The sequence below is a fragment of the Polypterus senegalus genome, chromosome 1 (genome assembly GCF_016835505.1).
Source record: "Polypterus senegalus isolate Bchr_013 chromosome 1, ASM1683550v1, whole genome shotgun sequence".
Lineage (NCBI taxonomy): Eukaryota > Metazoa > Chordata > Cladistia > Polypteriformes > Polypteridae > Polypterus > Polypterus senegalus.
In genome coordinates, this window is record NC_053154.1 from 19,970,678 (window position 1) to 19,989,224 (window position 18,547).

The 18,547-nt window shown below is 40.6% G+C and overlaps 1 protein-coding gene across 1 annotated transcript in view; it reads left to right on the forward strand.

The window, feature by feature from the left end:
- Positions 1-18,547, forward strand: part of th (tyrosine hydroxylase) — a 78,569-nt gene that overhangs the window by 34,647 nt on the left and 25,375 nt on the right. The window contains exons 6-7 of the mRNA XM_039744522.1: positions 2,898-2,948; positions 8,972-9,117. Of these exons, the coding sequence (XP_039600456.1) occupies positions 2,898-2,948; positions 8,972-9,117 (197 nt within the window). The remainder of the gene's footprint in view (positions 1-2,897; positions 2,949-8,971; positions 9,118-18,547) is intronic.

The following is an 18,547-nucleotide window of genomic DNA, read 5'->3' on the forward strand; positions in this document are numbered from 1 at the left end:
AAATACTGTGCATACCTTGATAGACATATAAACGAGCCAATAGCATTCAGTGTTGGAAATAGTCGCCTTCTTCTTGTAAACATAGATCATCACGACGCTCCATATTAGTACAGGTATCTGCAAGCATTGTAGGGGTGATGGCAGCAACGCCCTACTCAATGTTTCACTGTAATTGTTCCAGTGTACGGGGCTTGTTCTCGTACAATTTACTTTTTCAATGCTCCCAAACAGAAGGTCCGGGGAATGAGGTGGCCTGATTGCCAAAAAATGATTCGATTTGTGCCACGCTGTGAGCTAATGTGTGATAGGATTCCCCAATCTTGCTGGAAATAACCTTCAATGGTCTCACGGTCATCCAGTTCATCTCCATATATAAAAAACCCAACATCTGTTTGTCTGTCGCTTTTCACGAGAGAACGATTTAACAGATTTAGATCGGGTTCTTTTCTATCATTTGCTTGAACATTCTGGTTGATTTTGTGACTTCTCTCATTGCGTTATGTATCATAGTTTGCTCACAGTACTGATTTATTTGTCCGAATCTGAGAGACATACAGTGGGCTGAGGGGGATTCCTTCTCACTAATGCAACAGACTTGAGGCGTATCTTACATCAGATTAGCTAGTGAATGAGAGAAGTACGTAATTGATGTAGATCGGGTTGATTTTGTGACTTCTCTCATCATGCTAAGAATCATAGTTTGCTTGCAGGAGCGATATATTTGTGCTAATCCGAGACAGAGGCTGCGGGATGAGGGGAGGAGGAAGCGGGAAGTGTGACGTCAGGAGTAGGGAGCCGAGCGGCGCGCTCCGCACAGTCCTGTTTCACTACTATGTGGGCGGAGCCACAGGGGACGGCTAGTTCACATGTGCCATGCCTCACTCGTTTGTACATTTAACCAGGAATACTGTCATCTTTATTTCATTTGGATTGCTTCGTTATGAGGACAGTAATACATCATAACTTGGGGACCACACCCATTAGTCAAATGGGTCAAAATGAAAATCTAAAGGATTCTAAAACTGACAAAAGTGAATAATAATTCTTTTCATTTATATAGCGCTTTTCTCTCTACTCAAAGCGCTCAACAATTGCAGGTTAAGGGCCTTGCTCAAGGGCCCAAAAGAGCAGAGTCCCTTTTGGCATTTATGGGATTCGAAATGGCAACCTTCCGATTGCCAGTGCAGACTCCTAGCCTTAGAGCCAACCCTCCACCTCCTTGTCTGTAACAAAATAAAAAGACTGAAATTGAAGAATGTGTTATCTCACTTTACCTCTTTACCTGGTAGCTTTTCTATGGCTGCGTGGAATTTAGCATTTCATCCTGTAAGGATTCCTAATTGTTATGATCACATAAATACAATTATGGCAGGAGTCAACTGTTACCCTTGTTAGCCAGCATACCACCTAATGTTTCACCCTCTCCCTAGGTGGTAAACGGCACCCTTTTCATCATCTGATCACTCTACCTCTTCATCACTTATCAATGGCTCCCACTGCAACATTAGAACATACAAGATATAACATAAGATGGTGCAGCCATTCGTGGCTCATTCCATCAAGGACCACACCATCTACTATACAATTCCAATGTCTCCCCAATGCCCGGGTCCCGATGTTTTCTATTCCCAATAATGTATATTATTTGTGTCCTTCTTTTCTGCTACTCTGTACCCTGTAGAACAGAGGAGAGTGATCAAATTTCCAATGTTTTACTGCTCATTTAAAATTAATGATGAACAAATACAAACAAGTTTGAAAATGTCTGCATGACCAATCAGACATGTGCTATCAGGAAGCACTGAATATTGCGGAAAATGGTCTGCATTCATTTTCGTGAAGTAGTTTTTAGAGTTTAAAGTGTGCAGAGAGTGACGGGGTTTCTGAATATTTTATGAATCCACTGTACATTTCAGGCCCAGACTCTGATTTGCTGTGCGACACTGACTTAGTCACTTATCCCACTGGAGGTCCAGATGTAAAAATATATACATATAAAGGAATAGGATGTGCATGCTTGTAATGCTGCCTATTAGGGAAAGGCAGAATATAAAAAAAAATTCAACAATTGAAAGCTTGAAGATTTTTCAGTTTAATAAAAATGTTAAATCAGAATCAGAAGTATAACTTGTGCAGTTTGTGACATATTATATTGTATTATTAATGTTACTATTTCATTATGAAAAATTACATCTGAATATGGTCATTTATGTTGTGATAATAGAAAATAGGTTTTCTTTTTTATTTTTCAGCAGTAACATTCAGAGAGTATGTACATTTAAATGCTGCTTGCGTAGTCTGAAAACACAATGATCTAATTGGCATAACTAATCATCCCATTACATATATTTATGCTGAATGCAGCAGATGGAGCCCAAAAAAAATTACCGACACAAAAAAACAAAAAAGCAGGTTTTCTAATTGGCGGTATATGTTAAAAGACTAGGGGATTTATACCACTCTGTAGTCTCACAGTGGGGAATCCATATTACGAAAGTCAAAATAAAAAAGAAAATTACAAAAGTCTAAATAAAAAAAAAAAAAATCCCACATACTAAATGGAAAGAATATTGCAGTAGATCAAAGAAATGAAAAGAAAGAAAATGAAATAGCGAAAATTATTTTAGTAAATTTGGCTTTCAGCTGCCTACATACGGTAGCTGGCAATCTTAGATTAGAAGTTCTATATGACTATTACAGTCTGTGGCGTTAGCAGAAAAATTAGTAATCTTATTTTTCAGTTTCCCTGCATTAACTATTGGGTATGGGTGTTTGTTAAATATAACAAATATAACTCAGCCTTGACCAATAATACATTGGAAAATGCATTTCAATATTTTTATATACTCAAAACACTTAACAGTTAATTTCTTAATCTGTGTTTTTTTTTTTATCAGTGGGGATCCAATACCTTATGTGGAATACACAGAAGAAGAAATTGGAACTTGGTTAGTAACTTTCCTTGTGCGTCATGTGAACCGTGTGTGATAAATGAAGACTAAGTGGATGTTACCATTCAAGTTGTGCAAAATATCGATACAAATAAACAAGTTCCGAAAAGAAGCCCAATTTTTAAAATGGTATAGTACCAGCATTTTGGTAATTTCAGTACCAGAAGTAAACAGTAGTTTTTGAAAGACTTTGCACTTAGCTGTCCAACATTTCGTAGACTCCAGGGGTGGGCAAAACACCCACTCACCTCCCCTTTTGGCTAACTAGAGCAGGGGTTCTCGGGGGTCCTGTGGGTCCACTGTGGCTACTGGTTTTTGTTCCAATCAGCTTCTGCTTTTAATTGGACTCCTGCGCGAATTAAGTGAACTGTTATTGCCCATATTAAGTGTTTTGGGAACAATATAGAAATTAGAAAACTAAGTGTGGTAAATATATATATATATATATATAATGTAGTTATATGGGAATAATGTATTTTTTTTACTTTATAAAAATATTTTCATCTTGATTTTCATTCTGATTTTCCAGGTGTTCTAATTGTTTAATTAATCAATTATTTACTAATTAGTGGGTCTAATGCTAAAGTGGTTGCAGCCTTTCATGATTCATTGTTTGCCTGGTTGTCTGCTCTGCTCGTTTTTAATCACCATCATTAATGACCTCTTAGGCACGGCCATCAGCAGTGTGTCTGTCTGTGGAGAGAGAATCAACATTGTTGAGAGGTTTACTTACCACGGCAGTGACATTCATGTCTCTGGTGACTTTTCCTATGAAGTCAGTAGACGGATTGGGAGAGCATGGGGGGGGGTCATGAGGTCGCTTGAAAAGGATGTGTGGCGCTCCTGATATCTGTAGAGAAAGACGAAGGTCCAAGTCTTTAGAGTTCTGGTGCTTCCTGTCTTCCTATATGGTTGCGAGACATGGACGCTATCCAGTGACTTGAGATGAAGACTGGACTCCTTTGGTACTGTGTCTCTCCGGACAATCCTTGGGTACCTTTAGTTTCACTTTGTGTCGAATGAGCAGTTGCTCATGGAGTCCTAAATGAGGCACATTACCTGCATTGTGAGGGAGCGTGAGTTACGGCACTATGGCCATGTGGTGCGTTTCCCCGAGGGTGATCCAGCTCGAAAGATCCTAATTGTTGGGGACCCAAGTGGCTGGACCAGGCCAAGGGGTCACCCACATAACACCTGGCTGCAGCAGATAGAGGGTCATTTCCGGAGGGTGGGACCGGACCGCATGTCTGCCTGGGGGGTTGCCAACCAGGATCCTGAGCTGAATTTTCGTGTAGTTGGTACAGCAAATCACTGCACCAGTGCATGCTCCCTAACTTGTCTTGACTTGTAAGCTAGAAAGTACTGTAGAAACTGTTCTGTGCTAAAAAAATGAAGGAATTTCAATTTGTAACAAATTGAAATGACAGCACTGCTTGACAGGATACTACTACACCAAAGGTGGTCAAATTTGGGAATGTGCACTTCTCTGTAAGGCGGACTAAGACGTGTTGTGCCTCCGATTTGGCACTGAGCCTTTCGAAGTACCCAAGTGTAAATTCGTGTAAACTGTAGGCCTGCCAAATACGCAATGATTTAAGTTATTTAAATTTATTTAAAAATCTATACGGCCCAGAGTGGGCCCTCCCCAAGCTCGTAGGCCCTTGTGCTTTGCACAATTTGTGCAATCCATTGCTACGCCATAGAGTCTTTTACCCCTTGTAAGTTTCTCGGATATATCTGTAAAACAGAGAGTTAATTAAGCCAGTTAGGAAATAGTCTCACTGTTAGCATGGACTGTTAGATATGTTTGCAAATAGGAGATAGCATACAGTTTCCTGACTATGCTTAATGTGCTTAATACTAGAATTACCAGAGCCTACGAAAAAACTCATAGCTCCGGCCCACCTTAAATCCGTTTACACCTCTCTATCAGCGTCTTTTGTCCTGTAAATGTGCTAATAAAGACAAGCAGCAAGCAGCCAGCTATTCTCTTTCCACCACTGCCGCAGAACGTGCACAAAGTTCTCCCAGCTCATGCCTCGTTTGATTATCTGGGAGTAAAGTGCTGGAGTTGTAGAGTGGAAATAATAGATCGTTATTTGGAACACATGCATTTCATGTCTGTTCCGTTCTCTGCAATAATCTGTGTAAACACATTGTTAAAACAGAAACGTTTTTCATATTTTAGTAGTAAACGACAAAATGTTGGCATAAACTATATAATGTGTGAAGCCTGAAGTCCAAAGATCAAATCAACACTTTCACAAAAGGTTCAAGAACGATACAACAGCTTCTGTGGCGTAGCAATAAGATTTGCTGACTTGTAATCAAGAGTCGATCCCGGCTGCCTCCTGTATTTACGGTTTTAGCAGTGAGCTACTCGTACTGTTAATATTATACAGTACACACATACATTTGGTTTGTGTCTGTAAAAGACCGTGTACATTTATAGTACTTGTGAAAGTTACTGTTTTTGTTTTTTTTTTTACTTTTATTCAGTCACGATCACGATACATACTACCGCCCTAAGGATCTAACGCTGTTAGTTTTTATTTGAAACTGGGAAAAACTGCTTTTATACCTCCAGATCAAAGAACATCCAGTTCCATTGCCTCAAAACACCACTCACATCTACAGTTATTCCCAGTTTCAGAATTAGCTGTTTCACTAATACATGGGTGAAGCCGCAGGGGATGGCTTGTGTCTTATAAATGTACAAATCATGCCTCTGTGCTTTCTTAATGTAGAATAAGAGAAGAGAAAAAATACCAGCTAATTAATTGAGATCAGTGTGCTATCAGTTGTTGTCACTGATTATGAATCTGGTTGAAACGAAAACCTGAAGCCGCAGTGGGACCCATGACCGACTTTGAGAACCCCTGGTTTAGGGAATTCAAAGAGGAATAACTGCTTGTAGTGAGGCACAAAGGCATGCTGTAGACTATGTGGGAGACAGTCCTCCTAAACTACTGCCTCCCCTTGGATGCATTTAGACTCCCCCGACCCAGTGATTCGTTCATTTTGAGCCAAAGTAGCTTTGACAGACGTGATAGTGCTCTGCTTGGCCTGCTGGTAATTTAACTGGCTGAACCCTCACTGTACCATGTGGCCTGTACTACTCATGGTAACAGAAAAAGCATCATTACATGTGCCAGGTGATAATAGCTACCTGCTAAGGAGATGGTGCTGGTGCCTTACACCTTTCCCTGACCATCAGAACGCAGAGGAGAGGTGCTATAATGCCACATGTGATCTCGTGCACACAATTGCAGAGCACAGCCTGATATTCTTGAATACAGATGGTGGGGTTTCAATGTGTCAAGGGACAGGCTGTTCTACCAGCCAATGAATTTCTGTAGCATTGTGATTAACATAAAGTCATATGAAAAATTTTGGGAACTTTGTTTATCATTGGATGAGCTTTCAAAGTAGCGACTTCCTTTTAATATATGACATGCCTTATGGATACAGTAGTATTTCAGAAGTGACATTAAGTTTATTGGATTAACGGAAAATATGCAATATGCATCACAACAAAATTAGACAGGTGGATAAATTTGGGCACCCAACAGAGATATGACATCAATACTTAGTTGAGCCTCCTTTTGCTCCTTTGAGCCTCCCTATAGCCTTTGATGAGTGTCTGGATTCTGAATGGAGGTATTTGTGACCATTCTTCATTACAAAATATCTCCAGTTGAGTTAAATTTGATGGCTGCCGAGCATGGACAGCCTGCTTCAAATCAACCCATAGATTTTCAATGATATTCAAGTCAGGAGACTGTGATGGCCATTCCAGAACATTGTACTTCTCCCTCTGCATGAATGCCTTTGTAGATTTCGAACTGTGTTTTGGGTCATTGTCTTGTTGGAATATCCAACCCCTGCGTAACTTCAACTTTTTGACTGATGCTTGAACATTATCGTGAAGAATTTGTTGATATTGGGTTGAATTCATCCAACCCTCGACTTTAACAAGGGCCCCAGTCCCTGAACTAGCCACACAGCCCCACAGCATGATGGAACCTCCACCAAATTTGACAGGAGGTAGCAGGTGTTTTTCTTGGGATGCGGTGTTCTTCTTCCGCCATGCAAAGCGATTTTTGTTCTGACTAAATAACTTAATTTTTGTCTCATCAGTCCAAAGCACTTTGTTCCAAAATGAATCTGGCTTGTCTAAATGAGCATTTGCATACAACAAGCGACTCTGTTTGTGACGTGAGTGTAGAAAGGGCTTCACCCTGCCATACAGATGTTCTTTGAGCAAATTGCACTGAATTGTAGAACGATGTACAGATACACCATCTGCAGCGAGATGTTCTTGCAGGTCTTTGGAGGTGATCTGTGGGTTGTCTGTCACCATTTTCACAATCCTGCTCATGTGCCGCTCCTGTATTTTTCTTGGCCTGCCAGACCTGAGTTGGTTTAACAGCAACTGTGCCTGTGGCCTTCCATTTCCTGATTCCATTCCTTACACTTGAAACTGACAGTTTAAACCTCTGAGATGGCTTTTTGTAGACTTCCCCTAAACCAGGAGACTCAACAATCTTTATTTTCAGATCTTTTGAGAGTTGCTTTGAGGATCCCATGCTGTCTGTCACTCTTCAGAGGATAGTCAAAGGGAAGCACAACTTGCAATTGACCACCTTAAATACCTTCTCTCATGATTGGACACTCCTGTCTATGAAGTTCAAGGCTTAACGAGCTAATCCAACCAATTTGATGTTGCAAGTAATCAGCATTGAGCAGTGACAGGCATTCAAATCAGCAAAATGACAAGGGGACCCACATTGCACAGCCAGTTTTTCACATTTGATTTAATTTCATACAACTAAATACTGCTTCACTAAAAATCTTTGTTCGGAAAACACCGCAGTGCTCAGATGTTCCTAGGAAATGAAAGACATACCACTGTTATCTTTTTAGTTGAAAGGAGAGTCAATTATTATTCAGGCTGAGAGAAGTTCCTAAACGTTTTCATATGACTTTATATATGAAGTTGATTAGCATACTGCATATTTGGATGTTTCAGGGCAGGGTTTAACTTGTGTTCCTGTATGGAGATTTGCAAAGTAATTGTGATTTATAAAAAGCAAAATGCATAGAAATGTGTGTACACCTGGTTTTATAAACCCACAGATTTTTTTTTAGCTTGTCCATAATTTTACACTCTGTATGTAGGGGACTGGGCAGTCTAATGGTCTGGAACCCCTGCAGATTTTATTTTTTTCTCCAGCCGTCTGGAGTTTTTTTTTTTTTTGGTTGTTTTTTCTGTCCCCCCTGGCCATCGGACCTTACTCTTATTCTATGTTAATTAATGTTGACTTATTTTTCTTACTGTGTCTTTTATTTTTCTATTCTTCATTATGTAAAGCACTTTGAGCTACATTTTTTGTATGAAAATGTGCTATATAAATAAATGTTGTTGTAAGAAAAAAGACAAAAGGGCCATTAAAAGATTTGGGGGATCCACCCTGTTTACTTCAAAAAAGAATAAAAGGTTTAGCAAATAAAAAGAGTAGTCAGTCTTTACTGTGTCCAATACGAGACTGACTGAGAATTGAAGCAGCTGGGGTTTTATAGGAAGAAGGGAGGAAGAGGTATGTCTTCTAAGCTTGCCGGAAGTAATGTCAGAGGAGGGTTGAGATTATGTCCGAAAGTGGAATCTGTGGAGGAACAGGATTTGGAGTTATAGTGGCTTCGCTTCTGGGGATCTGTAAGAGAAAGAGAAAGAGCACTAGAGTACCCAGTTAGCCCTTGTCTCATCATACAACATTCACTTAAGCCCATTGATTGCCCACCATGTGCGTGTGTGTGACAGCTCAAATCCATGCAAAGTTTTATAAAAGAGGCCTCTAATCTTCCACAAATCTATTTTTGTATGAATGAAAATGTTAGGTTATTGCTAAACTTTCATTCATTAAAGTAACAAAAAAAAAAAATTGTTTGAAAATGATGTCAAATGTCCTGTGTGATGTCTTCAGAAACAACTGACTTTGTATATTTCTGTTTTTTGCTAGGAGAGAAGTGTTTTCAACTCTCAAAAGCCTGTACCCTACACACGCCTGCAGTGAACATTTAGAAGCCTTCAAGTTGCTGGAAAGGCATTGTGGCTATAATGAAAATGCCATTCCCCAGCTGGAAGAAGTTTCTCGCTTCCTCAAAGGTGAAATGCATGTTTAAAAATTCTTCATTTTCTCAAATCCCTCTCTTCATTTCTACATTTGTTACTTTAAAATCTTTTATTTTAATTAAAGCAATGCTTTTAACTCCCAGCACTTGAGTCTAAGCTTTATGCAATTGAATGATAAAACCAGCCATCCTTTCATTAAGTTTATGATCCCACTTTCTAGGCTTGCCAAAAGCCACAGTCTATTCCAGATATCATCAGATGCAAGACAAAAATAAGCCCTGGGACCTCATGCATAACGGCGTGCATAGAATTTGCACTAAAACGTGGTGTATGGACTAAAGTCAAAATGTGTGTATGCACAAAAAAATTCAGATGCACAAAACCGTGCGTAAGCCAACTCCCATTCACTTCCGCTACATAAATCCTGGTCAGCATGAAATGTAATGCTTGTGCTCGCGCCTGCCACCTCACCCCATCTCCTCCCAGAATTACACCTCTTTCGATATGCAAAACAAAATAAATATTCCCTTAAGTACAGCGTTCTGTGAAAAGACAATGGCAGAAGCACAGGAAAAAAAAAGAATTTCAGCGAATGCCAAGTGGATTAAACAATTGTATAAACAACAAAATGAAGCTGATCGAAAGCTCAAGTTCAGAAAGTCGCAGTGCCCGAAATGAAAAAGAAGTAGTCAGATATCAAAGTTGCCATGAAAAGACGAGTCATAATCCACCGTCTGAGTGTCATATGGAAGCTTATTAGTGTACAGAGAAAAGAAAAAAAAAGCTGCAAATATCAACTTTAATCTTGAAATTTCCACTTTAATCCCATAGTTTATCCATCCATTATCCAACCCACTGTATCCTAACTACAGGGTCATGGGGTCTGCTGGAGCCAGTCAAGGCAACACAGGGCGCAAGGCAGGAAACAAACCCATGGCAGGGCGGGCAAACACACACACACACTCCCCAAGCACACACTAGGGACAATTTAGAATCGCCAATGCACCTAACCTGCATGTCTTTGGACGGTGGGAGGAAACTGGAGTACCCAGAGGAAACCCACGCAGACATGGGGAGAACATTCAAGCTCCACACAGGGAGGACCCAGGAAGCTATCCACCATGCCACCGTGCCGCCCACATACTTTATTTTGTCATTAAAGCAGAACGTCATAAACTTCACCTTAAAATCCATATTTAGTTTACTAATTTCTCAAATCCCATTATAACTAAAGTAGCATGTTAAATGCTTCATATTCTGTGTGTTCGTCTATGTACACTATTTGTGTGAATCACTACGTGCTTCTTAAACGGGCTTTCTCTTACGCTGACAGGACACAGAATACATTAAATGATATTACAGCTCTCTGAACACTTTAAATACTAAGATGTATGCTTGATGTCATTTTCATGATGATAGGAATTAAAGCATGTTATTAAACATGGGAACGTGATGGCGTAGTGATAGTGATGAGCAGGTGCTCCTTTCAGAGATTGTTCCTGCCTCCCGCAAGATGCTTGCTGCGTTGTGTGTGACCCTCGATGAAATAATTTATTACAGCAGTACTGTCTGTTTCAAATGTACTAACACCCAATTTCTGTCCTTCCTTTTCTTTCTCCAAGTAACCAATCGCCACACAATCCGCTCCTTAATAAAAGTCAAGCCATCTGTAAACTTAGAACATGGATTCTTCAAAACTTTTATGATATATGGTAATATCTTCATAGTACATGTTCAATTATTCCATCCATCTATTCATTCAGGGTCATGCCAGTCCCAGCAAGCATACAGCGTGAGGCATTAACAATCCCTGAACGGGGTGCCAGCTCATCGCTACCGCTGTCCACCATATCCACACGTTTAATTAATAACAGTTGTGAATGGCCCCGGCACAGACAGACAGACAACATATTTTGCACCCACACACTGTTTATTTACAATATGTATAATATAAAAGTCACGTGCACTCACGAACCCCAGTGCTGCTGGCACTGAATCCCCCAACGTCCAGGGCCCACAGTTTCTGTGCCTTGCTTCCTGGCCGCCTCCTGTCCTCTCTCAAGCTCCGTCCTTCTGCCTCCCGACTTCCACCACTGACTGGAGGGAGGCGGCCCCTTTTATGGGAAGCCGGCTGGGCTCCAGCTGCTTCCCGGCACTTAACGGTGGCCACACCCCTGTGTGTGTGGCGGAAGTGCCGGGCTCCCGGGATAAACAGGCACTGGGCGCCGCCTGCCGGGGGCCACGGGTCCCTACAGGGCTGGGCTTCAAACCCCCCTACCCGAGGCCCCCTGCATAACCAGGACGGACGCCCCCACTCGGTCTGGAGGAGGCACAGGCCCTCCTCTGGTCCTCCAAGGCGTCCCGGCCAGGCTCCAGCCCCGGCCGAGGACCACACGGGATAAACTGGCATCGGGGCGCCGCCTGGCGGTGACCATGGGCCCCTACAGGGTAGGGCTTCCATGTCCTCGACCCGTGGCTCCCAACAGAACCAGGACGGACAAGCCCTCCTCACGTCCTCCTGGGCGTCTCGGCCGGGGCATTATTTGAATGAATTAAAAATGTATCTGTATAATGTAATATATAAATACTTTAATGCATTTCATCTTTCAAATGATATCAAGAGCTCCATGAAGACAGCGCCAGGGAATCTAAATCGATTTAGAAGCCAGTCGTTATCATCTGCAAATACGCAGTCTCTTATATTGAATTGAATTGAATTGAATTCCTTATGGTACAATGACATTCAATATGCAAATCCTCCATAAACTTATTTTCCTATAAAACTGTAAAATAACAACAACAACACTAATAATAATAATAATAATAATAATAATACGATAAATAAATGAAAAATATACACTATGAAAGCATAAGTGGCTCAGTTTGTGCAATATTACAACTGTAATGCAAGTTTACACTGAGGCGATTGTACTTAAAAGTATAAACAGTTCTACCGGGAGCATTTTATGGACCGATTGAGTGCGTTTATAGCTTTGTGCAGGAAAGGCTCTGAAGCGTTTGCTGAATGGGAAAAGTTCAAATAGATTGCGTGCATGTCTGAGGCAGCGTGTGCTAGAAGCTCTACTTCAATAATTCTCTCCGCTCTTGACGCAATCTGCCATAGAACTTTCCAATCAGCTGCTGTAGAGCTGTGATTCCACACTCGGACACAATGGGTTAAAATACTCTGAGTGGTGCTCTGAGAGAAACAACACTAAAACAGATATAGTTTTTGGAATAGTTTGGCCATTCCATGCATCATTATATGGTTAAAGATTGATTACAATCAGATGTCTTAAATAAATAAAACAATATGCGGTTAATTTCAATGCATTTGATAAAGCCCTGTCAGGGATGTGAACCAAATAAATAAAGGGAAATCACACAGGAACAGTAGTACTGCTTTGACGCTGAGTGCTGCCAGTTTGCAAAACTGAGCCAAAAACTTGCGTACACTAAGGTTTGATCTAGCGTGAGAATGTACATGGCTATACGGCAAGTTTAGATTTTATACATCGCGATATATATAATACTAGCTGTCCCCCACTGCCCTGCCCATGTAGTAGTGAAGCAGGACAAATTTTTAAAAATTAATAAAAAAAATGTAATTCTGGCCAAGCAGAAGGTTGGTACACTCCAACATCAAACGTTACCACTGTATCTGAACATGTTCTGCTGATGGGGGAGCCTCCCCTGCATAGGGAGAAAAGCACGTGGCCGTGATATCTCTGCCAATCAACAGCTACCCTCTAAAACACATGTAGCTCTGATTTCTCTCTCAAAAACATCAATCGTTACTCCTTCACAATCTGTAGATGATAATGTCTGTTGAACAAACAGCTATTGCTAGCTAAGGTGGTAAGGTGCGCTCCAACACGTGGCAAGAGGTAGACCTACTCGAACAGAGGCTGGTGCATAAATGAGGAGGGCCCTCACCCCCTTCCCTCGGCCCGCAGCCTCTATCTCGGATTCACGCAAATAAATCGGTACCGCAATGGAACGATGTAAATTAGCTGGATGAGAAAAGTTGCAAAATCAACTGGAATGTTCAAGCAAATTATAGAAAAAAAACCCAAATAAATCTGCTAAGTAGTTCTCTCGTGAAAAGTGGACAGACATACAGACATTGGATTTTAAATATATATATATATCTATACTAATAAAAGGCAAAGCCCTCACTCACTCACTCACTCACTCACTCACTCACTCACTCACTCATCACTAATTCTCCAACTTCCCGTGTGGGTGGAAGGCTGAAATTTGGCAGGTTCATTCCTTACAGCTTCCTTACAAAAGTTGGGCAGGTTTTATATCGAAATTCTACGCGTAATGGTCATAACTGGAAGCAGTTTTTCTCCATTTACTGTAATGGAGATGAGCTTCAACGCCGTGGGGCGGAGTTTCGTGTGACATCATCACGCCTCCCCCGTAATCACGCAGTACATAGAAAACCAGGAAGACCTCAAAAAAGCGCTGAAGAAAACATGCATTATATAATTGAGAAGGCAGCGAAACAATAAGAAGCGGCGAGTGACATATACAACCATATTCATGAGTTCTGCTACTTGAAACAAAGCACGATGTAAACCTACACTTTAAATTAAGTTCATAGACAGGCTGCGCTGGCGTTTGTAATTTAGTGCCTGCCCATATAAGGCCGTCCATCAGCGGCAATCCAATAGCAAACTGCCACTAAATATTCACGGGTGAAGGACTGTGCTTATGGAGAGGAAGATGAGATGGTCAGGGTGGTGTTTGACACAAACTCAGCGAAACTGCGAGAGAAAGTTTTAAGTGCCAGGACTAAGGTAACATTAAATACAGCCATGGACATAGCACGAGATGGCACCAGCACAGCTGGGAACCTTCGATGCATGTACACCAAGTGGCTCACGTGAACTGGCGCAGTGCACAGATAAAAGCAACAGTTCCAAAGAGGCTGAACAAAACCGAATTACACAATTGAAAAGGCAGCAAAAATATGAAGCGTCTGATAAGCATATTCATAAATCCAGCTACTGCGGAAACAAAGCACACGTGGAAAAAGTCAATGTCCGCTAAAGGAAGACAGTGTAAAAAACCCGTGCATGCAGTGTGTCAGGTCTCAGATAAAGAAGAAGACGAGCTGTTTATTGATGCAGTAAGAAACGAATCGATGAATGAAACCTGTCATCTTTACAGCGATTGACAAACACGGAATGTAACTTGAACACAACACATCCTACAAATACGAACCTGATTGAAAGAAATAATGATAATCAAATCCTTGATGACAGCAACACTCAGTAACACTCACAAAACAAATACTGTATATTGACAGTCATGTTACGTTATTTTTAAAATGTTCCCTTTTCTTTTCTAGCTTTTTAACACACTACTTCTCGCTGCGATACGCGGGTATATATATATATATATATATATATAATCCCGATCTACATACTCGAATAATGGATACTTTATTCGCCATCAATGATTGTTTTGGTAAAGCCATACTCAGTGTATTCATTAGATGAGCGGTAAAAAGTAAGAGCGAGGGAGGATGACTTATTGAGGCATGCAGGCTGTAGTGCTTGCGTCAACTCTATCTGAATTGCGATCACATTTGAAAAATATATCTTTTCAAGTTCTATTTAGTCCATATGTGTCAAACTCAAGGGGCGGGCCACATCCGCCCGGCGTGTAATTATATCCGGCCCGAGATCATTTTATATACTGTATTATTGTTATTAAAGCCGGGTATATGAAGCGCTGGTAACACAATAAACTACAGATCCCATAATGCAGCGCTTCAGCTGCCTTGCCAACACTTACGCGTTAATCAAGTCTAGCTTATGATGCTGCAAGTTATTGCGAAGCTAGCTCACACGATGCTGAAGAGAAAAGTTGATTCTGAAAATAGAGCCTTTAAAACCGATGGGAGGCTGAGTATATGTTTACTGAACCCGTGTGTCTCATTTGTGGAGCTAATGTGGCTGTAATTACAGAATTTAATCTAAGGCGGCACTATGAGACAAAACATCAGGGTAACCTGAATGCAATGCAGAAGATACAGAAAGCAGAATAAGTAAATAAGAATCTGACACTTCAGCGGACGTTTTACCCGTGCACAATCACAAAGTGATTTCAAGTGAAGCTGCTTTTATGGGAGACACAAATGCACCAGTGCAATTGCCCCACTTTCCCTGTTGCCAAGTAATGTTAAACCAAGTCGTCACTACGGTGTTCCCAAATCGCACTTTGCTGATAAACTGAGCGCACTGAGTTTGCACGGCGCTTTGGTGACTTTGAAGAACAAAAAGTCCGTCTACATGCGGCTCGAACCTTGTGCATGTTTGGTAGCACATATCTGTGTGAGAAGCTCTTCTCAGTGATAAAGACTAACAAAACAGCACACAGGAGTCGCCTCACTGATGAGCACCTGCAATCCATCCTGAGAATCTCCACAACACAGAACCTCACACCAAACAGAAACGAACCTGTGGCCAAAAAAAGATGCCAGGCGTCCAGCTCTAAAATGACATATGAGCAAAGACAACTGAATGATTTGATTTGTTATTGCTGAAAGGAACACATTTTATTTATATTTCTAGGTTTTGTTATGCAGCATGTTCATATTTGAATTTGTATAATTTTGACAGGATATATTTTTATGGAGAGCAAAATCTTTTGGGATATTTAAAATCTAAGTTTATTTTTTATATAAAATTACATAAGAGTAAAGAAATTTGAATGTTTGTTCTTTTAACGTTTACTTTATTTCTAACTTGTATAATTTAGACAGGATATATTTTTATGGAGAGCAAAATATTATAAGTTGTTTAAGGTTTGAGTTGATTTATTCACGAATAATATTCCTGTCTGTTTTTACCATTCCTACCAAAGATATTTCTGTCGACTAAATAAAAATTCCTTCTATTTAAAATTTAAATAGAACTTGAACAAATCGATAGTTCATAATATCCACGCAGACTTGCACGTAAGAGCGGAGTTATCCGTTTTAACAAGCAGCGTATTGCACTGATCTGAAATAGCTGTGTGTGTATATATGTAGATATGTATGTATATGTATATATGTTTATATATGTGTGTGTGTATATGTATGTGTAAATATATATATTTGTGTGTATATATGTGTGTGTATGTATGTATGTGTGTGTGTATATGTATGTGTATATATGTAGATATATATATATGTATGTATATATGTGTATATGTATAGATATGTATATATATATATGTTTATGTGTGTGTGTGTAAAAATATATATATATATATATGACAACAACACTCATCACTCACAACAGTGACAAAACAATTACATTGACAATCATGTTACGTTATTTTAATAATGTTTCCTTTTCTTTTTCATTGCTTCTTTAACACACTACTTCTCCGCCATGGCTGGTATTTTCTAGTATATATATATATATATACAGTATACTAATAAAAGGCAAAGCCCTCACTGACTGACTCACTGACTCATCATTAATTCTCCAAGTTCCCGTGTAGGTAGAAGGCTGAAATTTGGCAGACTCATTCCTTACAGCTTACTTACAAAAGTTGGGCAGGTTTCATTTCGAAATTCTACGTGTAATGGTCATAACTGGAAGGTATTTTTCTCCATTTACTGTAATGGAGTTGAGCTCAAAAGCCATGGGGGGCGGAGTTTCGTGTGACATCATCATACCTCCCACGTAATCACGTGAACTGACTGTCAACGCAGTGCGTAGAAAACCAGGAAGACCTCTAAAAAGCGCTGAAGAAAACATGCATTATATAATTGAGAAGGCAGCGAAACAATAAGAAGCGAGCGAGTGACATGTACTACCATATATATGAGTGCTGCTACTTCGGAAAGAAAGCACGGTGTAAACCTAAACTTTAAATTAAGTTCATAGACAGGCTGCCGCTGGCGTTTGACATGCCCACGGGTAATGTGGGATACAAGTTTAATGAGAGGACGCAGGATATAAAAGAGAGTTTTGATCACTTGCAGGTAAAGGGCTGTGCTTATGCAAATTCCGATAGACTGTGTTTGTGGGGGATTGACAGTTAAGGTGAGTGGGAGAGTCACGTCATCATCTCCCCTCCCATTTATCTCATTTCGCTCTGAGCTGAGACTAGACTACAGTTTCTCCACACTCTGAATCCTCCAGGCACTCCTGAGCATAATCAAATTTTAAAGGTTGGGACACCAATAATGTGAAAAACTTATAGCCACCAAAACTTTGTAACGGCACGAGACTTCAGGTCACGTGTCTGCAAAAGAACCTAATTGAGGCAACTATTTTTACTGACAGTTGCTCAGGGGAGAGAGTTTTTATTCCTCGCATCCCCGTTATACCCTCTGATCTCCCATATCAATTCAAATGCCTTCAATTTTCAGTAAGGCTCTGCTTCACGATGACAATTATTAAGTCTCAGGGACAGACCCTACAAAAGGTTGCCATTGATTTGAGGCAAGATTACTGTTCACATGGCCAACTGTACGTTGCATGCTCAAGAGTAAGCTCAGTGCGCAGCTTGGTCATATTACAACCGGAGTGCTGAACTGACAACGTGGCATACAAAGAGATCCTTAACAAATAATTATTGGTATATTTTCCCTCAGTTTAAAAAGGTTTACTTTTCTTCTTAATAAAAATTTAAAAGCAGTACTTCACCGCTGAGAAGTGCGGGTATTTTGCTAGTATTTATATTTTATATTTATATATATATATATATATATATATATATATATATATATATATATATTGTGGAGGACTGCCGGCTTCCCATGCCGGTCCGCACCCAGGCCGCCAGGAGGAGCTCTCCCGACAGCAGGATCGTGCCCCGAGGTCCAGCAGGGCCTTATGGACCTTGTAGTGTTTATACGCAGCCCTGCTGGATACCTTGGGGGCCACCAGGAGTCGCTGTGGGGGGGGCTTATGGGCTCTTTTGTGCCCTATGAAGGGTTGAAGAAAAAGGACTGATTGCCCTGACCCGGAAGGAATAAGGAACTGTGGACTGTTGGGACAGAAACACCTCCGGGTCAGGGGCTATAAAAGGACGGTGCCTCAGTCCAGACACTGAGCTGAGCTGGGAGGTAGAGGAGCAAGTGTCTGGACGAGGAGGAGGGTTTTGTTAAGAGAGAGAGTATTGTTTATTGTTTATTGTATAATAATAAATATATATATTATGTATTGTGGGTACCGGCCACTCTGCTCCTGGGGATTTTCAATGCTGCAGAATTCTTTTGTAACTGTACCAAAACAGTACCTTGACACAGTGCTATTTCTAAACTCTACAGACAATTCCTTCGACCTCATGACCTGATTTTTAGACCTTTTATAGACTGGTCTGTGTCTTTCCTAATCAGTCCAATCAATCGAATTGACCAAAAGTGGACTCCAAACAAGGTGTAGAAACATCTCAATGATCATCAATAGAAGGGGGTGCACCTGAGCCAAATTTTGAATATCAT